Source organism: Onychostruthus taczanowskii, unplaced genomic scaffold (genome assembly GCF_017590055.1).
Source record: "Onychostruthus taczanowskii isolate IOZ18803 unplaced genomic scaffold, ASM1759005v1 scaffold10, whole genome shotgun sequence".
NCBI lineage: Eukaryota > Metazoa > Chordata > Aves > Passeriformes > Passeridae > Onychostruthus > Onychostruthus taczanowskii.
Window position 1 is genome coordinate 10899244 of NW_024496526.1, and position 27129 is coordinate 10926372.

The 27129-nt window shown below is 42.1% G+C and overlaps 2 protein-coding genes across 2 annotated transcripts in view; both read right to left on the bottom strand.

The window, feature by feature from the left end:
• Nucleotides 1–15395, bottom strand: LYPD1 (LY6/PLAUR domain containing 1). Its single transcript, XM_041406461.1, has 3 exons — nt 15142–15395; nt 13930–14067; nt 1–600 (listed from the first exon to the last, which is right to left on the bottom strand). Exons 1-3 carry the CDS (start codon nt 15191–15193, stop codon nt 365–367), a joined length of 426 nt encoding a protein of 141 aa, XP_041262395.1. The 5' UTR covers nt 15194–15395; the 3' UTR covers nt 1–364.
• Nucleotides 15396–17093: 1698 nt separating this feature from the next.
• Nucleotides 17094–27129, bottom strand: part of NCKAP5 (NCK associated protein 5) — a 354576-nt gene continuing 344540 nt past the window's right edge. The window contains exon 20 of the mRNA XM_041406435.1: nt 17094–17948. Within this exon, the coding sequence (XP_041262369.1) occupies nt 17667–17948 (282 nt within the window). The 3' untranslated portion in view covers nt 17094–17666. The remainder of the gene's footprint in view (nt 17949–27129) is intronic.

Consider the following 27129-nt stretch of genomic DNA (forward strand, 5'->3'; position numbering starts at 1 on the left):
TCCTAAGGCAAAGTTAATGCTTAGCAATGAGCTTAAAAACATGGCAATTGAAATGACCCAGGAAAGTGACAACATCGCAAAAGGAATAACACGGATGGATTTGTTTCCAGTTATGCAAAAGGAACAGGAGGTCTGTATCCTGCTGGGATTTTTAAGTGCACACTGGAAATTCAATCTGCTAACTGAACTCATTAGCTGACAAAAATATCAGCCCCTCTTCTCCACACAGCCACTGAACTTCCCTTGCTCTTGACAGGGATTTGGAAACAAACAGAAAATAATTGCAGCGTCTTTGAAGAAAGAAGGATGCAGAACAAATTGTGTCAGGGAAAAAACCAAACAAACAAACCAACTTGGTTGAAGTTTAGCAGTACAAAAACAACAGAGCAAATTTAAGGAGCAGAAGAGTGGTTGTCATGTGTGCTCTGGGCACCACAGCAGAATTCCCCCTCTTCTTGGGCCGGGGTCCATTGCAGAGGGGAGTGTTGCAGCAGCTGATGCAGACGGAGTTGACCTTGCCAGGGGAGCAGAAGGACTGGTAGCCGGCGGAGGCGATCAGACACGCGGCCGAGGAGGCGCAGGACTTGCGGTACATGATTCCTGTGACACACAACAAAGGTTACTGCGTTTGAGGGGAACGCTTCACAGCAGGATTCCTGCTCAGAAGCAGCTGCAAACCCAGCTCACATCCCCAAAGCACTGCCGGTGCTCAGGGCAGACCCCTCAGCAGTGACAGCACCAACAGCCCTGCGCTGCCGGGGCGCCACGGTCGCTCCGCCTGGGAGTTCTCTGTAGTTCGATCCTGGTTGGAACCAAAAATATTACAGACTTAATTTGCATAATGCATATCAAATGATGCATTTTATAGCTGGAATTCTTCATCTTTCAGAATAAACTGTTTGAATAGCTATAACTGAAATGCAATTAGTGAGAAAATTAGTTTTGTTTCTATTGCTGAACATGTCTGAGTTAAGGTGTCTAAGTAATTACAGCTTTCTGTGCTCTTAATTTGTCTTTTGAGAATTTTTTTTCCTTTTCCTGTTCCTTTGCCACACACAGACAGGTAACTAGGAGTAAAAAGAGGATGATTATCAGCAAAACTTTCATCCTCCTCCCTCCCCTTTAAAATTTTTTTTTTGAAGAAGAATTAGAAGTATTTTTCCAGGTAATCTCAGTTCTTGCTTATCTTTGAAGTTTAATACCCTCAATAACAAAAATTTCCATTTCTATAGAAACGTCTTTCTTGAGTTGAAAGTCTTCCCTTTTTGAATGTAATTTAAGGTAATTTTAATTAATAAGCTAATTTCTAATTTCTCAGATTGTTTTTAACTGAAAAAGTACATTCTGATGCATATACTTTCAGCTGCTATTTTAACATGGTTTATAAAGGCTTTAAAATACACAGTTGTATTTTCTTCTGTCACAGTGAAAAATGGTTATGGCAGTTCCCCATGCCATTACTCCAAAATTTTCCTGCAAGTGATACAGTAGAAATTTTGTCTTAGAAAAACACACACATAATAGAAATAGATAATGGATGCTCGCCTGCTTGTAGTTACAAACAGTAGTAGGGATATTCCTAAGTATGATAAAATCACTATTCTTTTTAAATACCAGATTTTCAAAAAGTTTTTAGTTTTTTCCTCCTGAAAAGCAAGGGAACAGGATTCCCTCAGAGAATGGTGCCTTCGCAACCTGTGGCATGGTCCCAAAATGTCTTTAAACGCACAGTGATTGAGACTCTTTTTGGAGGGAGTGAGGAGGGAATATGGCCCTGGTGCTGGATATACAGTGCCTGCAGATATTTATTCAGTCCCCAGAGACTTAATAACCACTACAGCACCTCCAAAGTCCAGGGGAAATCTCTGTCATTTGGCATCAGCCACTGCACCTCTGAGTGCTGACAGTAGCAGCAGAACACCCTTTCTTTGGGCTGTGCTCAGAAAGAAGGATTTGCTGTCTTCAGAGACTTTTAATTAAAGCAATTCTTTTATACTGTCACAACACTGCTGCCATCCCAACAGTGCAGGGGTTTCCTGGTTTTGTGTTCTCCCTCTGCAAATCTCAACTCTGAAATGTGTTTTTAGGCTATCTATCTCGTTGAACTTATGAAGAGAAGCCCTCAAGTGAGTGTTAAATCTTCCTCTGTCTCCAGTGAGCTTCAATCAATCAACACAGCAGGTAGAGCCTTTTCTCAAGAAGGAAGAGGAGCTGTGGGCTGTTCTCCCTGTAGCAGCAAAGGCACACAGATCAAGCAATGCAGTCTTTATTACTACAGTTTGCAAAAAGAGGGGAGTTCTGTCTCTGCTGACAAACCACTGCTGTCAAGGAGCCTCAGTGGTGCTGCCACTGATCAGCTTTGCAATACCAAAATCTCAGCTGATGTTCCCCAAAAAGACCTGGTGCTTTGGCCATGTTCCTCCTGCAGTCTTCCCAGAGCAGAGGCAGATATGACCCTTCCCATGGCTACAATTAATGTTTTTCCTTCTCCTTCTCTCTTGAGAAAGACTCCTATATTCAGTTAAACCAGGCACAATGACCCGATCTCATATCTCCCCATCACAGATTATTTCCCTGAGCAACAAACACCCACCACACTCAGCCATTCCTCAGTCTTCCATATGAACAGCAGTGAATTCGACATTCCCCTCAAAGACCAAGTCTCTGAAAAGCTTTTGACTCTGGCAGATTTCCTTTTCCCATCATTTTATGGATCACTCTCTTCCTGCTGTTTGCTTTTCACAGGTTTCCTGCAAAGCTCTGTTCACAACTTGAACTAGCGATTTATTAGTTTGGATAATTTATAGTGTGGAAATACCACACTTTTCACTTCTCCCATTGATTAGGAGACTAGAACTGTTCATTGCTGTGAGCAATTAGATGATGCCCTCTGAGGCATGGTTTTCACCAGACAACCCTACGAAACCTCTCGTGCAAAAAAATCAAAGTCCTGCAGCTTAACTCCATATGTTTACAACAGATCTGTTCTCCAGGATCAATCCCATGGAACAATCCTGAGCTCCTTTTGAAGTCAAAACACAGTATTTCAGCACAGACTGAAATTTTACTACTCAGAGTTCCATAAACAGATGGACCATGTTCACACCTAAATAGGAAGAATAATCTGACTAGTAGCAAAATCCCCTTGTAACACTTCTCCAGTGGCTTTTCAGTAAATGCCTTACAATAGGAAATTTCACATCCAAGTGATTGTTTATTCCCATTCCCTGTTCTAGTCATCTAAATTTTAGAGATATTTTTTACTTAAAAACCTCAGCATTTCCATCAGGTTTTTAACAGCTCCTTTGCTAACAACATGCCCTTCACATCCAAGATTTTTTCCCTTTGAGTACTGACAGAGTCTCTTGATCTCACAAACCAGCTGCTGTCACATTAAGTGCTTTTTAAAAAGCATCAGGTATGAAGCAAACTTGCTCAGCATAGAAAGGCTTTGCTCTCTCTCTGGTTCTGCAGTATCTTGACAGGAAGACACAATGCAAACAGGCACAGAAGTTGGTGGGAAAAGAGGGAATGTTAGCACTGCAGGCGTGACATTTTTAAAACACTTGTGCTGAGACTTCACTTACTCCTAAACCTTCTTCCTATCACAATTCTGGTAGGAAATACATGAGTACAACTGACTTTTGTGATCTGATGGCAGGGGCACCACCTCCTCACTCCAGCAAACAGTTCAATGGCCCCCAGTAACTTCAGCTCACCCCCTGAGCTCAGCCAGGCCAGCAGCCTCCTCTCTGGGTTAAATCCTGAGATCTCTCCTCAAACTCCTTCTTTTGCAGCATTGCTGAGCCAGTTCCAAAACGATCCCCAAGATCTCCCTGGATCATTTGCCACCAGCAGGCTGAACTGCAGACAGTTCTTCAAAGTGGTTATCTGCCTCATAAGACTCATACCACACACATAACTGCTAATTACTCGGTATTTTGCCTGAGCAATCAGCCCGATGCCTTCATTAACATATCACCCACAAAAATAATTGCAAACCTTTCTGGAAGCTTTTCTTCTACCTCAGATTGTTCTGAGTCACTGGCTAAGCAAGAAAACTTCACTTTTTACACTCTGCTTTTGCTGGGATGGGGTCATTCCCAGCTACCCACCCTCAACAATTGAAACTAGTGATCAATTAACATATTTACGACTACTCAATTAGTATATTTGTTGCCCAATTACTTGATGGATGAATACAGAGTAATTTGTCCTTTTTCAGGGATTCAGCAGACCCCCAACAACAGTTTAGGTATTACGAGGATGTTTTACTGTGAAGGACCTACTACTGACCAACAGATTTTCCATGATTTTGGCTTCAAGGTTTGTGGGATGCAGATCAAGAAATTTCAAGAAAAGAGGGGACACAGCTGTGTGATAATAAGATTATATCCCACACTCTCTCGTGTCGCATATACCTACAACAGGCATGTTTGTTTACAGGAGTTTTTTGAAAGCAGATTTGGGCTTAAATTTGGCATTGAAAATTTATTTCTAGACTAAGCAACTTCCCCATGGTTATGCCTCTCTCTGCCCCACAAGTCATCACATATTTAGACAGTGTCAAGGCCCAAACTTTTATTTCTGCCTTATTCCTTGCAATGAAGGGGTGGGTATAAGTCTTTAGGCTTTTCTATAGTTCTTGCTTGCAATATTTATTTTCTCAGTTGGATCCAGTCTAATCCTGTGCATCTGCACCCTGGCACTGTTTTGTCCACACACAAGTACATTCTGTCTTAATTTTAACAAACTATTTGAGCAATAATTCAAATCCAAAAGTGAGTGTTCTTTCCTCTACCCTGTCTGCACAGCCCAGTGCATTTCTCTTGATAACAGCTTAACTTGTTACTAGGACAACCAAAAAAGGTGACATCACACCTACTTCTAACACTGTGTTTATGCAGATGGCACCAGAAGATCCAAGGTTTTTTCTCTTACTGATTGAAAAGAACCCTATTAGACACCTCTGAGTCTTCTGTTCTAGGAGGTGCAGACAAAAAAGGTGCTGTGTAAGCATGACTCTCCAACTTTTAAGAGCCAAGCACAATCCAAGCAGTGTGCAACTTCAGTTTGGACCTGTACTCTCAGGAGTGTCCTTCAGCAAAATGCAGAGCCAAGACAGGCAACCAGGGTTATCACCTGTGAGATCAGTGACCTAATTTCCAAAAAAAGTCACCTTCCCACTCCTATGATGACCCAGCTACTCTGAATTTCTTTCTGCAAAGGCCCAGCTCAGCAGGAAATCACAGCCCTGTCCTTCACCCCAGGACCTGGTGGCCACAAACCTCTGCTCTCTAAGCTTGCCTCAGTCAAGTGGGCAGTGTCACCGTGCCCAACACCGAGCTTTCCAAGCCACACGTTCTCTGATCTTGTGGGCTGTCACTGACACTCCACTTTTTTAAAGAAAGCTTTTTATAAACCGTTTTATTTGTGTATTTTCTATTTTATATGTATATAACCAATTTCACAGGCACAGGTGTGAAAGTCAGCCTGGTGCAGCTCACTCCACAAACAGTGCTTTAGCAAAATCACGTGCTCTGAGCAAAGCTGCCACATGAATCTTCTGGAGCTTAGAAAGAACTCTGTGTCCAGCTAGGGCCCAGCACTGAGGCATCCTTGAGCCTTCTCAAGGCTGCACCAGGTGCTGGAAGCAAAAAAAGAGCTGTAGAGAAGTTTTGTATCTTAAAGTAAGTGGCTGAGAAAGCCAGCAGGTAATCAAGACGAGTTTGAGGTGTACACTTACAATTTTGGCAGAACCTCCACTCAGCTCTTTTAGATTGGGTGTTTAAACCTTGCCCATCTGTTCTAAGCAAAAGGTACGAAATTGGCCAGCAGTGGATAATTCACAGTGTAGCACACAGAACTCAGGAGAAGCCCCCCAAATCTTGTTCTAGCTCTTGCATTAGCATAAATTGCACAGGATCTTTTTGGGTGTTCTCTTAATGTTTTTACTCATAGAGAAAACTTGATGACTGTGCTTATGTACCAATATTCCTTTCTTTGAATATTCTGCATCATTCCAACTGTCTTATTTCACCACAACTTTCAATTCTGCTCTTGGTGAATCTGCGAATTTTCCCTTTCATTGTGCATAGACTTGATGTGTGCTCTGCTGAGCCACACTTGCTTCGTGATTTCATTCATATATTTAATTCTGTTTTTTTTTTCCTTAAACTGTCCCTAGCTTACCCTGCACTCAAGCAAAATTCAGCACCCAGTAGGACTTATAAAAGCTCTTTTCTGATGTCTGCCAGGAAATAAAATGAGAACTTATACTAGTGCAAGAATAACGTGTAAACAGGCGAACATCACCTTCAATGGAACTTAAAATATAAATGTGATTACTTTTGCATTTCACTGTATCAGTAATGCTACAAAAATTTGGTTCAGTCTATACACAAATAGGTGTGCAAATTATGTTTTTAAATTTCCGTATTAGGTTTTAGCCCATCTATTTATGGCTTCAGTGTTTCTGCTATGATAATTATCGGTTCCTCAGCTAGTACCTGTTCACATATAATTTCCGTATTAGGTCTTATGCCCATTTATTTATGGCTTCAGTGGTTCTGCTATGATAATTATCGGTTCCTCAGCTAGTACCTGTTCACATACATCAAACAGTGACAGACTCCAGAGGTCCTATTGTGATTTGCTGTTTTCTAGAGAAAGTGATTATAAATATTCTATCTAATAAGGTCCTAAAGATCGTAGAAAGCAGCTGAATATTGAAGAGCAATCAATCATTCATTGAGTTTGTGCTTCCCCAAAAAATTGCAGTTTTAGTAAGATCATGTTTTTATTGGTTTGAAGTATGAATTAAGCTTCCTCAGCACACAGACTTTCAGCTATGGGTGTAAGTTCATTGTTACAAAAAACCCTCCCAAAAACCCCAAACAATTTGAGCAAGTGTAAAATATAGTCATATCCAACCATGTCCTGTAAGTTTCACTTCACACTAATTCTTCTTATCCTTGTGAACTCCAGAGAGAAAGTTGACGAGACAAGTGGTTCAAATAATTTGCACCTTGCTAGAAATTGTATCACAAAATTTTCTAATCACCTTGTAAACAGCTACTTAAATACTGTGAGCTACCAGGGTTGATGTTTTCCAGACCAAAAACAACCCCAAGGCACTAAAAGTATGTGACTTGAAATCTATTGCAAAGCTATGCACACACTTCCTGATTTTTAATCTTCTGTTTTAGGACTGCAGCTATTTCATCCTGGTCCTCCCTTTGATGCATTCCATAGACAAAACAAAAGCATATTCATGCCTGTAGGTTCTTAGAGAGTATACAAGTCTATTAAAAATAAAACAAACCCAGCCCTCTCTGCCCCCCTGCAAAATGGAAATAAACCACCTGGTTCACTTAGCATATTGCCATCACGATTGTGTATGAAAACCTGATATCATCACAAATCCTCCAACATTTGGCACTTTTAAAAAGTAGCACATTTTTTCAGAAACTAACAGGAAACTTTTGGCAATGGAAGTCTGGCCTCATCACTCTCCTTCTGACCCTGACATGACACCTTGCAGAAATGAAGTCAGCTCAGGAGAAAACTGGACAATTTTCGGCTGACAGAGGACAAGGGTATAGATTACGCTGATATCTTTTTGTAAGTTGTGCCTTCTAATTCTGATGCTGGAAATGTGACTCAAAATGGTGTTGTTAACAACAAAAAAAAAAAATCACAAAAAAGTCTTTGTCACTGCTTGCAAAGCTGAAACATGGCATTAAAATGCTTAAAAATGCATAGGCTGGGAAAGTGAAATACAGCTGCTAATGGTGGTGTTATCAAACATTTTTTAAAGCCACAGGAGGCTGCAAATGAGAGATCAAAGCTCAGCTTTCACCTGCATGTCTAATAATTCTTTGGTTTCCTACTGTTCTCATTCATTTCCCTGCTCACCAACGTGGATGTACAGTCAAGCACTCAGCACACAATCTTCCCAACAAAGCTGGCTCACAGCCTTCCATTCTCTCCTCTTAGCTGATACAAAGGAATCAAGATCTAAATGTCCTTTACCATCAAGACCTAAAGACACTTCATCTTGTAGAGACAGAGGTGAACTTGGACTCATTGTTCATAATTCTGTATGAGGATTTTTCTTGACAACCCTTACATTCTGAGATGAAGGGAAGCCACAAGCCTTTCACCTTTACAAATGTTAAAGTCACAGAAATAATTTTACATGTGAATAGTCTTGCTGCATCCCTAATTAATGTCCTTACCAATTTCACTGGCATGGCTTAGATGTTAGCACTTGCATGCCAGAACTTTGGAAATTCATTCTACTCTTAAATCTTTAGCTATTTTTATGCTCAGGATTTTACAGCCTCTTCCACTTAGGAGTAGGATTTTCCTGGGTTTTATATGGCTTTTTCCAGTTTCAAAGACTTACTGGTAAGCTGGCAAAATCCAGTTTTGTCAAGTTTCCCAAAAAAACCCCCATCCAGACTACAAAGGAAAAATGGAAATGAAAACTGTTTGGATTAATTAAACTTACTTGCCAATGTTTTGATAAGGTCACCGGGAGCTAAGAGGAGTGACAGGGTCAGGCTTCAAAAGGGTTTGGAAACACAAACTCATTTGTGTGTGAAATGCAATAGGAAACTCTCAGGGGAGGTTTAAGAGACACAAGGCTGTGGGCACTGTATCATCACAAAATTCATTTGTATATCTTCCATACAAGCCTGAGAAATAAAATAACATAAAAAGCTATTGTCCACGTCCTGTGAAAGATGAAACTCGCTGGACCAGATACCCCATCTTCCTTAAAATAATGCAGCCTTCATCACTCCTGCACTCGCATCTTTGTCATGACTTTCAAGTCATAAACTGCTTGAACTGTTAACTCCACTGCTGCTTTTCTTTATTGAAAGGCAGTCAGAACAGCAGCTGCTGAACACTCTCATAGCTTCTCCTTAGCTGACACACTCAGTCAGTGCATTCCATAAGTGGCTGGAAGTTTTCTGAGAAACCCAAAGATTGGAAAAAATTTACAAGTGAGGAAATGGTTTTGACATTTGCGAAAAAGTGTTTCTGAATGGAAACGTATCCACAGCTCCAAGTTTTCAACATACAGTAATTAACAATGTCCATTGCAGGTCTTTTATTCAATATCAAAAGTGAACTGTGTTTCCAATATCAACATTATGTCTTCATTTCACTGGTAGCACAATATGTGATGTTTTAGGTACCAACTGTCCCATGCAAAATTTTTATTTATCTTTTAAAAATGCCAATAAAGATTTATTCTATCATGCTTTGCTTTGATTAAAAAACAAACAAACTCCTCTCCCAGCCACCAACAAATTCTCTTATGTTGATATCCTTTGACCAAAAAGTGTAGAGGAAAAAAAAAAACAAAAACAAACTAACAAATCAACCATCAATTTAGTAGATGTTTCTTACTGTTTCTAAATGGATACTGGGTATGCAACAACTTCCTATAAAGCTTTAATGCCTACAGTAATTCTGGCAACATTAAACTTTGTTTACTGTTTTAATCACTTTGTCAATAAAAGTACACCGAGCATAATTCCCCCTTGATAGAAATATGCAATTAACATTAGTACTAATGGATTCTATACATGAACACAGAATAAAGTATGTGGTTCTGTAATCCTTGCAAACATGAACAACTCAGTCATGGCAAAACCAAGTAATAATTACAGGTAAAGAATTTACCACAGCCCAACTCGTCATGCAACACAGGCACTGATAAAACAAATTATGGAAAAACCAATACTGAAAAGAGTTCAAAGAAATAGATAAAGTTCTGATTCAACACTGAGATGCTGATCTTGCTCATGGTGTTTCCATGCACTACTTTTAAGCACGCAATCACTGCAATTTCTTTAACTACACTGCAGAGTTATAGGCCAATTAAATACATTAAAAGGACCATAGTAAACCAAAGAGACAAGCAAAATTTCTTATTGCAGATTATTCCAATAATCTGATTGCTTCCCAAGTTGCTTGCAAAAGGAAAAATCCTTGATATTTTACTGGCATTGCTACAGTGAATAATTTTTTTTCCTTGCAAAAGTTAGTAAAAGTATGTTCACAAGTAGATTAGAACAGACGGTGTATTGTTCCAAACATGCTCGTGGGCAGGTTTACTTGCAGAGGGCTCCAAGAAATTGAGACTGGCTACCTCTCTGGGCTGGCTGTCTCATCCCTCCTGCTTTATCCCTCACTTATGTGTTCACATTGCAAGGTTCATTTTGCCTGAAGTAGGTTTTAGATCAGCCTTTATGTCAGATAACTCTTCCCCTCAGTAAAAGACAAAACTACCATTACCAGTATGTTTTCTATGATATATAATATATATAAAAGCATATACACACTATACACTCATCTATAGATCACCAAGATGTTTCACTTGATCCCAATATACTGTGGGATTTCTTTGTTGCTACATATATTCTAAAAATGAAGGAGCACTGACATGTCTAATTTAAAAATCTGTAGACTGGAAAGAGAGGGGCAGGTGGGAGCAGGGAATCCACCACAGGTATTTCCACAAGGTATCTGCAAGTAGAATTGTGGTAAGAACTTTGATCCTTTGTCAAACATTCAATTTACACAGTCTTAAAACACCTGCTTATCCAGTTGAAAAATGCACTAAAAACTTATCCTTTACATCAATTTCTGTGGGATAAAAATTTTGTGGTCTTGAGTGCCACTTTCCATTCTCATCACTCCTCCCTCTAAAAGAAGGCTTTTTCTTTTCTTTCTTTTTTTTTTTTTTTTTTTTTTTTTTTTTGAGATTTAATTAACAGATTAATTAGTAAGATTCTTTATCACAGGGAAAATACTGTCTTGTCCTGTATCTCCCACTGGAACAGAATTCCAACAATCATTAAACTTTCTCTGGCAAAAATTTTAAATACAACTCAGCCTTAAGAGAGAAAAATATTTTGCCATTTGCTGCCCAGTTCTCAATTCGCTTTAAGCTGTCCAAAGGAGCAAATGTCTACCTGATACAACAAACAGCTGAGATCAGAAGCCTGGTGATCTTACTCAGAATAGAAGTTACTAACACCTGCTTTCCTAGCTGCTCACACCAGAGGCTGCCACAGGAGCAAGCTCTGGTTAGGAACACGCCTGGCTGCTGTCATTTCTCACCTGGAGCTGGGACAATGCTCTGAGAGAAACCAGTGACATCTGGAGCACTGAATGTGGAGAAACTGAGGAGGAGTTAGCTGTGAGCAGGCATAAGGAGCTTTGCACAAGGTAAATGGGGAGAGCAGCCCAGGGCTGCCACCGTGGTGCCTCTGGGACAGGGATTTTAATCCAGAAACGAAGCTGAGCCACAGAGCTGCCGTGGCACAGCTCCTGAGCCAGCAAACACTCGAGGAGAAGTCCCTGGGCACAGGCTGGGGCTGAGCCCCTGGCAGCAAGACTCAGAGTGGTGCCTGTGCAGAAGGGTGGCTCCCTCAGAGGGATGGTCACCCACTGCCACCCTGAGCTCTGCCTCAGAACGCTGCGCCAGAGTTTAAATAAAGTTTGAGATAACTTGGGGCACTTGTCTCACTGACACAGCTGTGTTTTGGTAATGGCAAAAATGGGTTAATCTATGAAAATTCCACTCCTTTGACTGTATTTAGTCGAGAGGAAAGAACTCTAATTATGAGATTGTGCTGTCAAATGAATGCAAATTTGCGTCTTTCATTTTCTGGGTTAAAAGCTCAAACTCAAGTCTGTTACAAATTAAAATCAATACTTGAAACATTTCAGCTTTTAGTAATAAGCAACAACCAAAAGAATCAGGTTATGAAATATACTGGTAGAAGTAAAATGAATTATTAAATAAAACTTGGGAGAGTAAAGCATTTATATTGCACACATTTAAATATCAATTAGGAATAAAAGCAATAAAGGATGATGAACTGAATCATCTCTGTTTTACAACCAATGCTCTCTAAAATTGACTGAGGGTAACAGAAACTAAGTTTGCAATGTAAATTTCATTCAGTTTGAAATAGGTTAAAATTTTAATTTGTTAACTGGCTGAAATTTACAATCTCTGAACTTAAAATTAATAAGAAATGCATTTATAGAAGTAAGTGTAATAGAACAGTGGCAACCTGCTATGCAGAGCAAGCTAGTAACCTCCTAAAGGAAAAAAACCCCAGGGATCTACTCAGAAAAAACATAAAATTGCACAGAAAAAAACCCCACCAAGCAGTTTAAGAGCTGCTTATTTACTGTATTGCAACCCATTTTTTCACAGGAGTAATGGCAAGTTATGCATCAATGAAAAGAGTTCAAATCTGACTTTCCTGTCTGTGTCTACTACCACATCTAGAGCCCTCCAAATCACCACAACATCCTGTCTAACCTCATGAAAGTGCTACAGAAGCTGTGGTGTGGAGATAGCAAAGCCTTGAAGCAGTCATTTAGAGATACTCAAGATTTTAAAGGTACCTTGCAAGCTGTAACTATCTCACACCCTCACCACCCTTCCCAAGTAAACTTGAAATAAAATACTCCAGAAAAAAAAAAAAACAAAAACTTAAGAGAGACTAATCTTCCTTTAAACAGCTTAAAACCAACTTTTTTTCTCCTGCACTGGACAGGTTCTAAGTATTTCATGGCAGTGGTCACTGTGGATGGTGAGAGTGTCAGCAGTTCAGCTGTTTTTGATGCCTAACAATTATATTTATCAGGACTGATTACACAGGGACCTGAAATCACCAGCACAGGTGGGACCAGCTGACTGAGGAGGAAGAGGAGTTTGCTCAGCCCAGGAAGCATTGCTGCTGTTCAGGATGGATGACTGCACACGTTTGCACACAGAGGCATCCTGCTGCTCCTGGAGGACTTGCTGGGGAAGGACAGACTGTGACTCAGTCTGTGTTAACAGCAAAACCCCAAATCTGTGAGATGGGCATCCCAGAGAGCAGCATCCCCTTCAGTCAGGGTTCTGAAGCCCCAGGCTGCCCTCTGCTCCCCAGGCTTGGCACAGGGGGCACATCCAGGCTGGGGCTGCTCCTCATCCATTCCAATGCCTGGCACCCTCTCAGCTGCCTGCAGTGGGAGCAGGAGGCTCCATGAGCTCCAGCTCCCTTCCTGCCATCTCACACTGCCCCGGAGTCCCTAACAGAGCTCCTGTCTTCTGCTCGTGTAGAGAGCTACAGGGGAACACAGCAGTGTAAGGCCTGACAGTTCTCTCTGAATCCCAAATGCCTTCCACGATGCTGAACAAACCCCAGCCATTTATAGAACAGCCCAAAAGACAACAGAGGCAAGGTGCAGAATCACAGCTGATTTCCTCTTGGACACATTGATGTCCTAATATGCGAATTTAAATATTAATTTCAGTAAGGGGAAAAAAAATCTTAAAAATTGGTATGATAAATCCATTTGTGCCCTTCTCTTCCCCCCTAAATTCCCCCCCACTTTTTAAAAAGAAAACTCTTTCTCCCTTTTACTTGATGGTTGCTTTAGTGGATGAAAGCAAAGATCAGTACTACACATTCCTTCCCTTAAGATGAATCTTCAGAGTATATAAATTGCTTGAGTAAATAAAAGAAAGGAGGGAATTACTAATTTAATGCTCTTCTATCTCTTGGGGAAAAAGCCCATGTAATTAACTGTAATGAGATTAAACTAACTTGTTGTTATTAATTTCCCAGTGCTGGGAAACTATATCAGAGACCCATAAGACTGTGTATTAAGCAGCTTTATCAACATTTGCCTTGCATCCTTCAGTTTTTACACCAGTTTTTAAAGGAAAATGCTTAACTTCATTGAGTTGCAAAGCCACTCAGAAGTATAAGACATTAAATCCAGTTCCTTCAGGTAGGGACACAAGATTCATATGAAGCTGAACACCATGAATGGGTGGAGCCAAAAGCAACAAATGCTGCCTAAACCACATAAACAGAAGAATAATTATTAAATTCTTACCAAAACTTTTTTCCATTACTTCTTTCTGACACATATCTTGAACATTCACTGTACAATTCACTATGAACTCCGGAGAGGAGCAGTCATTATTTAGCTGGAACTCCTCACACTGGTAACACTGTATTTGCAAACCCGAACCTGGAACAGATAGAGATTTGTTTAAAACCATAGAATGCTTTCTTTTGGAAAGGACTTTATAGATCATCTCATTCCAAGCCCCTGCCATGGGCAGGGACACAATCTGCTCAACCGGGTGCCCCATCTAAATAATGCCCTTAAATAATAGCAACAGTATTAAAAAACCAAACCAAACCAAAAACCAAAACAAAAACCAAACACCGAAGAAAACCAAACTACCGACACGTGCCAGAAATCTTCCTAATCTTTCCCCCTTCGCATTCGGCTGTTCTCGGCTACTCAACAGCTCAGAGTGTCCCTTTGACAAATACAAAGTAAAACAAGCGTGCCGCCCGCTCAGCTGAGCTGATGCTCCTTTCGCTTCTCCGCTTCGGTGCTGGAGACGCCGCCGCCAGGAGGCGACGGCCACCGGTACCGGCACCGGCATCGGCACCGGCATCGACACCGGCACCGGCATCGACACCGACACCGGCACCGGCAGAGCCCCGCAGCCGCTGCCCATCGCCCGCCCCGCGGCTGAAAGCCGCCCGCGCCCCGCAGAGAGCAACCCGGCTCGTAGATACGCTCTTATCTGTACCGAAGGGTTTACTTAGCTACTAATTAATTACAAATGATTTAATTACTATTTTGCCATGCACAATTAAAGCGGCGGAGCATCCCCCGCCGGCGGAGCATCCCTCCTTTATCATGCAAACGAGGCGCTCCGCGCGGCTCGCCAGCAGCGTTCCCGGCCGTTCCCGCACCCTCGTCCCGCGGCGGGGACCCCGGCCCGTGCCCGCTCTCCGCTGGGAGCGCTGCGGCGGCGGGAGCGCCCGCTGGCACCGACCCACTGCCCGCCGAGTCAGCGGGCGGCATCCGCCGGGAGCACCGCGCCGCTCCCCGCCTCGCCCCGCTGGGGACAGCAGCGCTGGGGACACGGCGGGGGCTCTGCGGGCCGCGGGCAGGACGGGGGCTCCGCCGCCCCGCTCCTTTTCACGCCCGGTAGCCGCTCCGTCGAGGGGCTACGAGGGGACGGAGGCTCCCAGCGCCGCGCTGGCAGCCGGCACCCCCGGGCGAGCTGCGCGGAGCCCTTACCTGGAGCCAGGCACAATCCCCAGAAAGTTGCAGCGAGGAGGAAGAGCCGCATCCTCCCGGAGCCGCGGCCGCCGGGCTGGCGTGCAGGCGCGAAGGGGCATCAGAAGCCGAGATGCAGCGGAGGCGCCGCGCACTTGTGCCGCTTCCCCGCCGCCTCCGCTGCGGAGCGGCGCCCCGGGAGCCGGCGGCGGAGCCCGCCCTGCCCAGCCCCGCGCCGCGCTCCAGCCTCGCCGGAGTTGAGCGCTGAGACTGGAAGAAACTGTAGGAGAAGCGAGGGCTGGGGGGCGGCTCCCCCCTCCCTCCCCCAGCACCATGTGATGCCGGCGGAGCGGGGCGGGGATCCCCGCCAGCCGCCCCGCACCTCGCCGGGAGCGCCTCGGGGACGGGCGAAGTTCAGCGAGGGAGGGGAGCCCCCGCAGCTCCGGCTCCGTCTCGCACGGCGCTGCCGAGGGGCCCCGCGACCCTCTGCCCGCCGCGGCTGCTCATCACATCACATCATATCACATCCCCGCCCGGCTCCTCGGCTCCTCATCTTTGGCACAGACCCCGCGCCGTGCGCGACTCGCCCGGTCCCTGCCGTGTCCCCGCCCGGCCGAGCCCACAGGTGGCAGCCGGGGACTGACGGGCCGCGCCCGCTGCCAGGCGCCGCTCGCCTCCCACGACCGCCCCGCAGCACCCACGACCCCGGGAGGGACCGAGGGGAGGCGCGGCCCCGCCGTTCCCTCCTCCCAGCCCTCTAAAAGGGAATTCCAGCATAACAAAACGCGGGGGAAAAGGGCGCGGTGGCCGCGTTCGCGCCGGAGCGGCGCTCAGACCCTGCCGCCCCCGCGGACACGCAGCGGGATGGGCTGAGGCGGGGGAAGCGGGATGAGGCGGCAGGAGCTGACGGGGGGGTGGAATGGAATGGGATGGGGCGGGATAAAGCGACGAGAGCCGTCGGGGGCTGGGCAGCGCCGTGGGGAGGGCAGGGGCAGCCCGGGGTGCTGCCCCCGCATCGTCCCTGTGGGACCGTCTCTGTGCGTCGCCCCCTTTGCCAGCGATCGTTTCACAGCTCTGCTCCAAGGAAGAGTTAATTAAGCTAAAATCGCTGTTTAACAGCCCCGTGTCACTTCTCCGAACACATCGCTGTCCCGGAGCGGGGGCGGCTCCTGACCCCAGCCCAAGCTGTCACAGCATCCCCTTCCCAAAACCCCCCAGCAGGCACCGGTAGGCAAGAGAAGTTTTATTTACGAAAGATGTTTCAATGAAAATTTCTTAAAAGTTGAAAAAGACGATGCAAGTTTATGGCAGAAATGAATGAAAATATAACAATTTGCACAAAATAGTAACACTGATCATACAATATTTCAAAGATTAACAAGCATGTGCTAAAGAAACTGTAGAGTCTAGAAATACCCCAAATATATCTACTTTACAATTGCTGTACAAAAAGCAGTTATAAATACTTCACATCTAGAAAAAATACACAGAACCTTTGCAATAGACTCTCCCTTACATATAAACAACCTTTGTAGAAAAAAACAAAAACACCCAATACAGCCCAATCCCCCTGCTCCAAGATATGTTTGAACTAGTACTGGTTAGCACCAACATCTTAGTGTGTCACAAACAGGAGTTGAATTTTAGCGTTCAGAATTTGCTTAAGACCAAACAGAGACTAGAAAAGATAACACAGTATGGTACATTTATAATTTGATGGGAAATGAGTACAGTACAGAGGTGGAAGTTGAAAAGCCACGTTGCAGTCAGAAGTGCAGGGTGGTTTATGTGGTTCTCATTCCTACAGGACTCCTGTTTGTGTCAGCAGTGAATTGCTTTGACCCTGATCTTTCAAACAGTTATGTGCATGATTGATGAAGCCAATGCCAGCAGTATCAGGCCTTTTAATCTATTCATTTTCTTGCCATGTCAAAAGTCAAAACCCTTTTGAAATAAGACACCTGTTGTGAAGTTGTACTAACTGAAACACATGTTTCCCTAGAATACCTGTATGGAATTGCACTAAAAAGAAAAAAGAAAATATGTTTTCTAAAAGGGAGTATGCGAGAGTTTATTAAAGACAATCTGGCAGGCTCAAGTTTATGGTAATGCAGTGATTCTACAGACAGTCTTAAGACTATGACAATTATAACTCTTAAAAAAAAATCTACTAGCTTTTCTTGTTAATATACACACCAATTTCTTTAAGTTAGTAATCTGCCATTACAGGAGCATAGCACCAATTTAATATTTATTGCTGTCGTGTATCCCTACAAATATATTTTCCCAAGGTATTTACAACTGTACAAATATTCACAAAAGTGCAAAATTAAGACTTTATTCTGTGTATTCGTTGTGTTGGGGGTGTTGAGTCCCCTGCACCACTGTGATGCTGCCCTGCCTTATTGCTGTGTGCTGGGAGGTCAGAACACCCTGACATGAGCACAGCGAGCTCGAGGGGGAATTGTCAAGCACAGTCTCCTCTCTCTCCTCACCCCGTGCTCACCTTCAGCTCCACTCCGTGCTGCAGCCTGCTGGAAGTGTCCCTAAACGTCATTGGAGCCTTGGCTGGCACAGGAGGAGAAGCTGTCGTACAGGGAATCACTTAGGGATTCCAAATTGTCCACATCCTGCCGACCCGAGTTGTTCAAGGAAGCTGCTTCTTTCTTTCCATTCTCTTCCTTGTGTCCTTCAACCTTGTTCAGGCAGTTCTTCTCTTTTTCTAATAAAAGTGCATTATTGCTGTTAAATTTATTGAGAGACTCCAGGGAAATTTTAGATACTCTGTTCTGGGAATCTTCTTTTGTTTCTTCAGTTTGCTTCAGTTTCTGTAAAAGTGAGAGAAATATTGTAAGCATATTCCTTTAAAAGTTTCCTATTGTACACCATTAATTGTCATCTTTCTAAAGTTCACAGGGTGAGAGAAAATAGATTGTTAGATGCTTAAATAACTGTTATGATTAAATAGAACATTAGTGTCCATTTTAGGATAAATCATAACTTTAATGATTCTGCTAAGACAAATAGGACTCCATTTATGTAACACTCAAGTGCTATTAATGTCCTAAGTAGCAGACCCTGGCTACACATGAGTTAAACATCTCCAGCATCCTCACAGGAATTCAGATCTTCTCCTGCATTAATACTTTGGGGGGTAGGTTTTAACAGGTATTTGTTTAAGTAGAGTTAAAAAAAAAAAAAAAAGGTGCAGAGGAGAAAACAGCATTTTCCGTAAATTAAGGATGCAAAAGAAACTTGCTAGGGAATAGCCTCACATTTTGCATGTATAAGCCTATCGATTTCCACAAACCCAAACCCTCTCTAATAGACAAGAAAGCAACAAGAGAGGAAATTGCACTGAACTGGGCCCATCCCCACAGACCAGAATCAATCAGATATTGGCCAGGCCTTCTCACAGAAGTGGTGTAATTCTGTGGGAACACTGGACAATGTATTAGCACTTGATATTGAAAACACACAGTAGGATTGCACCAGAGTCATTTTATCCCTTTGTTAGCTACTGGTATTTGCAATCAGAGATCTGTCCAAGGAATCATTAGGGAACTGTGTAGGGAGCAGCTCAATAAAAATGACCTGCTGTTCATAGTGTTTCAAAATCTGTGTAACTAACTCCTCTTACAGATCGTATTACCAGAGATATATGGGATAGCATTCAACATTTTACAATCAACATTCAATAACCTCCTGGGCAGATAAGATTCAAGCATTCTGAGATATGCCATCAGCGTGCAAAGCCATTCCTCATTTTTGGTACTGCCATCAGATGGCAAAGACAGAATCAGTAAATTACTGTAAATCCAAGGCATCAACATATTTGTTTAGCTAGAAAATGAGATGGCATTTTAAACACACTGAAGATACAGCTTGGGCAGATGTGTGGATGCTGTGGGTCATTACATGTGCAGTTGTAAAGGGTCCTTAGAATTTTCTGCAAATTCAAGTTCCAAGTCAGTGAAATGTTGTGCACACTGTGCTGCTTCTCCTTGGAAATCTTTGGTGAGAGGAAGACAAATTGTTACAGTTTGATTGCTTGTTTTGATGGCTAGTTAGATAAAAATTGAAATGCCACTGCAAAGACTGTTTTTGCTCTGATCTTGTCACATGTCATAAGATGACAATGCATGGATTAGATTACTATTTTGGGAAAATGTTTCGAACAAACTTAAGCAAAGCAACAGGAGATCTTAAAGTCTTAGCAAATGAACATTTTCTGTTTGGTGCATTAATTAAACTTGAGTCTAAAAGGTTTTAGGGAATGTTGTGTTGGATTCTAATTTTAGATGACAGTTAAAACTGTCTTCAATATCTGTAATTAAAATGTTTTCTGAGAGAGGAGTACAACCCTTGGTAATGGGAATGAGCACAAATTTAGGACCCTACAATAGAAATTTTTCACAATTTCACCTTAAAATTTTCTTCCCTCTGCCCTCACTTGAAATACTGAAAAAGCTGTTTCACTTCTCTGTAGGCCAGATGAGAAAATCCTCAGCCATGGCATCAATAACACACATTAGCACCTTTTGCTGTTCAGAGTGCTAAGCCTAAAATACTTTATTATATGGCAGACTAAATGATGTTTCTTCGTCTTTAATTTTCCCACTTCACAGCTTTTCTTTAGATAAATGGAATCTGACTAGTTAGCACAGACTTGGGACTGCAGGACTCAATACTGGAGCTAGTAAGGCCTGTGATAAAACTCTTATTGATTCAAATGGAGCCAATTTCAGCTCCTGGGCTGGAGGAGCACCTGGAGAACCTGCAGGACAGAGCAGTCTGGGTGAAGCATCACAATCAGAGGAGGATTTTGGCTATCCTACTGAAGGATGGATTTACACCTCAGAACAGCCCAGACTGAATTCATTGGTATATTCTGCAAATATGTAGTATCAATAGTTTTTTTATACCCTTCAATCACAACCTAGGCTACAATCTTACATTAACCACACCCTAGTTTCTCATTAATTTTATAAATTACATTAGAGAAACCGCAGGGAACAAAAGTACTCTAAAAATTTTAAGCAAAGACATTGAATCAAGTGAAATTCAACTGAACTGAAGCCCATCAGTAAAACCTGTTGGCAAAAGATCCTGAGTAGTGAACAGTACATCTACAATACATCAGGGCTTAAAGGGAAAACTAATTCTAACAGTGGTAGCAAAATTTATTACCAAAACAAGAGACAATTCAGAAATAAGTTATGGGTATTTTTTGGACATAGAATTGTCCTTTTTAGGTGTCCTCATGCCCAGTTACATCCTTCTGTAAAAAATCCTGAAACTTCCTTTCTTTAACACGTAGAAGAAAACACATCAGCAAAAATAAAACTTTAGGCAGAGATATTAATGTAAGAATCTGCACAATCAACAAATCATTTTCTCTCAGAATAACACAATTATGTACATTCCTAGAGCTGAAAAGTCATTGGCCATTTCTTTAACCTTGTTGTGTGTCAGAACAGAAATGTTAAGAATTTTTTCTCTAGTTATTATAGATACAACTTGTAAAAAATTACCAAAGAGTGTTTATTTAGATTCATCCTTAAATAAGTTTCTTATTATTCATGGCAGTCCTAAAAGCTGCTAGATGATTCAAAAGGCAAAAGCAAAACAACTATTGCTGGAATTTGATTGATAAATGGTGTATGTGATTACGTAGTATCTTTGGGGTTTTTTATGTAGATTTGCTATTGACTGCAGCTGAGTCACAGCTATAACAAAGAACAAGGGTTAGCCCAAAGATGTTAGCATTGTTTATTTTAAAGTAATTAGTTCATTAATGCATTTGAGAGTCACACTGAAGTGACTCAGCAGCTGCTTCTGCAGAGTGGAACGTGAGGTGGGTGTGTTCTACATCCAGAAGAGCTGGGTGAGATTTGGTAAGAAATGTAGGGAGCACCTAACCTCTAAGCCATGCTTTCCACTCAGATCTCTCCCGTCCCAGAAGAGCTGGGTGAGATTTGAAATGTAGGGAAATGTAGGCAGCACCTAACCTCTAAGCCATGCTTTCCACTCAGATCTCTCCCGTGTCAGGAGTGGCTTTCTGTGCATTGAACAGGTGGTTCTGTCACCACAGCAAAGAGAAAGGCTCCATCATTTGCCCAGTGCTGCTACAAGAGCTAAGGTGGGACCAGCAGCCCGTGCTTGCTCTCACACAGGATCCTTCTCAGCAGCAATGCTTAAAACCATTTCAGCCCTTAAGTGCTGACTTTGCTGCTGGCTGTTCTGATCTGTTCTGTGAACAAGCTGAGTGCTGCATTTGGTGTGGACGCTATATGTTTTCCTAAGTATTAATTAAGGGAAAAGACAAAAACATGCAGTCAGAGATTTTGGTCTACAAGAGACAGATAATGGAGAAAAAGGAAAAAAGGCTCAATGCAGACAAAAACTAGTTTTCACATTGCCTCTGTAACAGCTCTGGCCCATCACCCTAAAGCAAATCAATGGTTAGCTTCTTTTACTTATCCTAAGTGTATTTTTGTATGGGAAATCTGTACCATTATGGCCTTAGGGTATGGGGAGCATTTGTTGTTCTACTCCACTGTATAGGTGGAGAGCTTCCCACAGCTGGAGCTTCTTACCTGCCCAGTATGGGGTGCCTTGCACCACCTGGGAGCAGAGACCAGCTGTCAGAAGAGGAGAAACTCTTCCTGACATACATAGACATTCATCATGAGCCACATCACTTTGAAATAAACCCATGAGTCATGAATCAAAATAATGTTTCCTTGCTGGCAACATCCTAAAGGGAATAACTAAAACCCATTAGTGATGTAATAAAATCTGGCATGTCACTTCAAGCACAGCAAATTAGGAAAACAAAACTAGCCTGCAGTTACACTGATACATTATAAATAGGTGTTATTCCTACATTAATACATCAAATTAGATTTTCTACAAACTGTAAAAATGAGAGGTTACATGTGGGTAGAATGCCTTTTCAGAGCTGTGTGATCAAGGAGCAGAAAGAGCTGCAGCCCTCCTGAACAGCACAAGGATTCCTCAGGTGTAGTGGGAAGGAGGAGCAGGGAAGGGTGGGCTGGTTCACAGGCACAGGGGACCCCACACTCGTGTGCAGGAAGGAAAGCAGCAGCAAGGCCACTTCTTGAATGTGGTAACACACACAAGCTTTGGTTATCTGGAGGTCAGGCTATGCTTATGAGTCCCACCAGAGCCCAGAAATAGCAATGAACCACTCTGCAGGATAAATGTATTTTCCAGCTGTCTAAGTTTAGTTAACCAGCACTTTAAAGAGCTCAGAATCAGTTACAAAAAGGAACAAAATGAACTTTATTTATGTCTCTCATGCATTGGGCAATTTAGTTTTTAGATTAACACAAAAGCAAGAAGGGCATTGCTTCAAGTGAAGTATAACTGCAAAACACTATTGGGTAAAAACAACAAAATTGCTATGAGAATTAAACATAGATCAGCAAAATCAATACTTAATTGTATAACTCAAGGTCTTTCGTTTCAGATCTGATCTCTAATAGAAGATACAAAGTGTGTTCCCTTTTGGTTTTTTTTTTTAGTTATTGCTCATAACTTTATTGCAAGGGAAAACAGTTTTCTAGATTTTACTTTTTAAAAATTGCTTGTTACTTTGTCTGCATATGCTCAGGGTAAACTTGATCCCAGGAGCCACTATTTCTTATTTTAAATTCACAGTTCTTCCAATTTAGCTATCCTCTAACTCCTGTAACTGCTTTGTATTTACAACACAACGTGTCTAAGTGGGATATGCTGTTGCAGCACCATAGGCTGCTCATACATAACCTGTTTAGTGGGACAATTTTAACACCTTCACAGCTTCCTGTAGAGCAAGGAGATACAGGGCAGTTTTCTGACCAGAGATGTACTGGTCTCATCAGAAGCGACTTCCCACTGAATTCTCTGGTGTGACACGGCCGTTTGCAGTAGAAGGTGTCACGTGAAAAGGGCTGGGCAGTGGCTGTCTGTCCTCCAGCCAGGACAGAATGCCATGCAGGCTCTCAGAGCAAAGTGAACAGTCTCCAGATCTCACTGAACCTCAGGGGAACAAGTAACACTCTGCAGTGAAAATAGTTACCCAGCCACATCCAGCAAACTACAAAGGTGAAAGCTGTAACTGCGTGACCTCTGCTGTATTACAGCTGAGCTAAAAATGGGATGTTTGAATTTCTTTCTCTTTAAAGCATAACTTTAAATAATAAGCCTCACTCTCCATTGTACATTGTCAGAAGCTTTCATCTATTTTCTGGACTGACAGTAAAATAATTTCTGAAATAATGAATCATTTTTCTTTTTTCTACTTGAGCAGAAATCCCAAAATTATTTTGCTGTAGCAGATAATGACATTCTCAGAGACACACATCAGATTTCCATGATAAACAGTAACTGCCAGCTTCTTTTGTGTTAAAAAATGCATTGCTAGGAAGCATTTTTAAGTTAATTAGTATGTTCAGCAGCTGATAGGAAAGCCAGATATGCACTGGTATGTATCATCCCCTGATGGCATTATGGGTAATGCAACCATGACTATGGGATCAAAGTTTTCCTACTGGATTTCAGAGCATAAAAATCTACAAATAGATTTCAGTATCACAAGGAAAGCGTTTCTCATGATCCTGAATTGTGAGTGAATTACCTTAGAGGAAAAGCAGCTGCTTAGCACAAACTGTGTGTGATCCATAGCTGCAGATGTGGACAAAACAGCTATTGCCTCATGAACTGAGGAGCTGAAACTTATGTTGTCTATAGCTTCAATTCTTGTGTCGTTTAGTTTAAAAGGAGATAACTTAGTTTAGAGAGCTGGGCCTTATGGTTTGAAAAGCAGAATTTTCATAAAATGATGAGATGAATCAGTACATTCAGCATTTTAATGCCAAGATTACCATGCTCATACATGAATATTTCCTTGACATGACAAGACTGTTTGACCTGATTAGGTTTATACCAACCCTCTTTGAACTTGGGCATGATTTAATAAACCAGGATGTTGAAGTCTGAGTTCCCAGGCTTTCTGCCTTTCTTCAGGTACAAACTGAATGGCAAAAATGTTGTTTTCTCACTGTGCCTCAGAATGGCCACTGCCTGCATCAACCCTGCATGGACAAAGTTTATTTAAAAAGGAATAAGAAAATACAATCCTAAGTGGCAATGCCTCGGAAAGCGATAATGGTGCTGGTGCTCAGCCAAGCGCGTTGAGGCGATGTATTAAAAAGAAAAGCAATTAAACACCAGGACTTTCTCCAGAAGGCAAAGCACAGCCTCACTCTGCTCACATTGGCAGAATCACCAATTTTGCTTCTCACAGAGGGAATCTACCCACTAAAAGCAATGCTTAGTGCAATCAGAAGCTCACCACAAGGCATTAAGGAAGAAATATCCATGGTGAGAAAGGAAGCTGTTACTCAGTTTTTAGAACCTGATGGACTGAAAATGAACAAGAGATGCATAGGATTCACTTAACTTCTCAGAGATCCTTTTAGCTTTACTTGCAGAGGGAGTTAAATAGCAAAATTTTTCTGATTTTCTAGTGATTGAAAAAAATGGCAGTGAAAAAAAGTTATACTGAAAGGTAAGATTGGTGATAAAGGTACTGAACTTGACTTAACCATTTGAAGGTCAATACTCTTCCTTGACAGAATTATATGAAGGGTTATGTTGTCAGTTATAACCAAATGGTACTGGAACTATGCAGTCCTAAATAACTTCACTGTTTCAGTCTTCATCAGGCTGTATTCCACCTGACAGAATTTAAATACACAGAGGATTGTCCTACTGAATGAAAGTAGTTATCCTTTCCTTGATGAAAGTATGGCTGATTGCTTCAATAAAGAAGGGGCTCTGTACAAAAAAGGGGCTACAATTTTATCCTATAATAGAGGTTTGGTTGATGTTTTTTTTTTAATTGGGATACTTACACAGGCCTGAATCCAGGAGGGGGAAAAGTACAGTTCAAAGTTGGTTTTTTTGGTTTTTTTTTTTTTTTTTTTTTTTTTTTTTTTTTTTTTTTTTTAAATCCAGTACCAAATGCATTTCTTAAAGATACAGGCTCTATCTACCATTTGACTGATGAGAAAATATCCTCTCAAACTTGGTAAATGCAGGATTGTACTTATATAACATATAATCTCACTGACATTTTCAGTAATCAGAGTAATTTTTTCAGTATGGCTGAACTCAGACTACTGTTCCTGAGTATTAGCTGCATTCTTACCTGTCCTCATCTTCCACCTTTGGTTTTTTTGAATAAGACAATTCATTTTGGTAGTTACGAAGACACTTATCCCCCACCTCTCTAGTGATGCCTCAGCTCCTGGCCTGTAATGTCTGCATGTCATTCACTCAGAATACTGGAACTGGAAAAATGGAATTGCACTCCAAGACTGTACTGCAAAAGGGAACTGCAAGTGACTGGGATTTTCCTCACTAGTAATCCTGTCTTTTGTGCACTGGACTAGATTCATAGCCTGTGACCATCCAGCTGACCTGTGGGTAAAAAGACAGAAGCAGTAGAAAGAGAATCATGGAATAACAGGACTGTTTAGGTTGGAAAAGATCTTTAAGATCATTGAGTGCACCCACTGAAGAAGCAAGATGATGTGGCAGGATCAAGAGGAAATCAGCAGGATGACAAAACCATGTAGGAATAATTCTCCCAGCTATGAAGCCTGGCTTGTTGTGGGCATTAAGAGGGCTGTGTGTCTGGGGGAGAGTTCAGTGAGCTGAACCTCTGCTGGAAGACCTGCAGAGGAAGGAAAGGGAATGTCCCTTCTTCCAAGTTCTCAGAATGATTCAGGGAGGTAGTTTAAACAAAGTTCCACAGCAAATAGGTTTTTTTTTTCTTTTTTTTACTTTTAGCCTCTGAGGAGGAAGGAAATTTGGGAAGAGACAAACAATCTTTCCAGATCCATCAGTTCTCCTCCGTGTGACCAGAACACTCAGCTGCGAGCCTTCGTGTCCACAGTGCACACACATCAGAACTAAAGCTCTCACCAGGAATACAGAAGTCAAAACTTTAGAATTTGGAAACAGGGTCTTCATTGTTAAAAAAATCTGAATTAGCTTGCTTAAACCCCAGTCCAACAACATAGTTTATTTTATGAGCCTGAAGCTGACATTTCCCTTTCACTACAGATGTTAATCAACCCTACATAACAGAGATTTTTTACCTCTAATTATTCTAAATAAAACCCACTGCCCTTTCCTTCCCCTTCTGTGACAACTGGCTTTTGAAAGGTACTAAGGAAAGAAATCCACTAGGTGTGCCCCCCTAAGTGAGGGTTAAGGGCTGGGGCTGGGCAGTCCTGCACTGGGATAAGTGCTCCTGGAGGAGCAGGGGAAGAGGGCAGAGCCTAGGCTGCCTTCCCAGGAAATCTGTAGCAGCCTAAACCACATGCATACTGTTTTCTGACTCTGTGCAATGAGACTAGAGAAGTTCCTTTGTAATCAGAGAAAAGTGGGACAGGATAGATGCAAATAATGATGCTGGTTACGTGACTGTGCTTGCCACTTCTCCAGCTGATGTTATGAGCTGAGTTCCAGCACTGATTCAAGCAAAGCATGAACTGCAGATGGAAACCTATGTTTTAAGTTCATCTGCTTACAAATCCTACATAACAGTTACAGTCATCTACATGGGCCTTCTAAATTTATGCAAACAATTTATCTCTGCTGTAGGGCAGAGTATTTCAGGGACAGCAGCACAACACGCACAAAAACCCAAGACAGAACTTCAGGCGCAGGCTGCAGAACCAAATTAAAGTAGAAGGATAAATCCTCTCTTGCAATTTTTAGTTCATTTCAGTACAGCAAGTTGTATCAATAAAAAGCCCATAGTATAAGTCAGCTAGAAAATAAATGCTATGAAGGATGTTCCATTTTATGTTGCTGGAATTTGATTAGTGATTAGTCCTGGTGGTTAAACCACATGGGAGCAGTAATCAAGGGCTCTCTACTGCAGTTCTGCAACAACAGGAAAACTGTTGGCTCATGTCCTATTCCATG

Excerpts from the sequence above, each read along its gene's own strand:
- LYPD1 (XM_041406461.1), bottom strand. The coding sequence starts at position 15,193 with ATGCGGCTCTTCCTCCTCGCTGCAACTTTCTGGGGATTGTGCCTGGCT. Across the intron at positions 14,068-15,141 it reads GGGATTGTGCCTGGCTCCAG|GTTCGGGTTTGCAAATACAG; the intron begins GTAAGGGCTCCG and ends TATCTGTTCCAG. Across the intron at positions 601-13,929 it reads AGTAATGGAAAAAAGTTTTG|GAATCATGTACCGCAAGTCC; the intron begins GTAAGAATTTAA and ends TGTGTGTCACAG.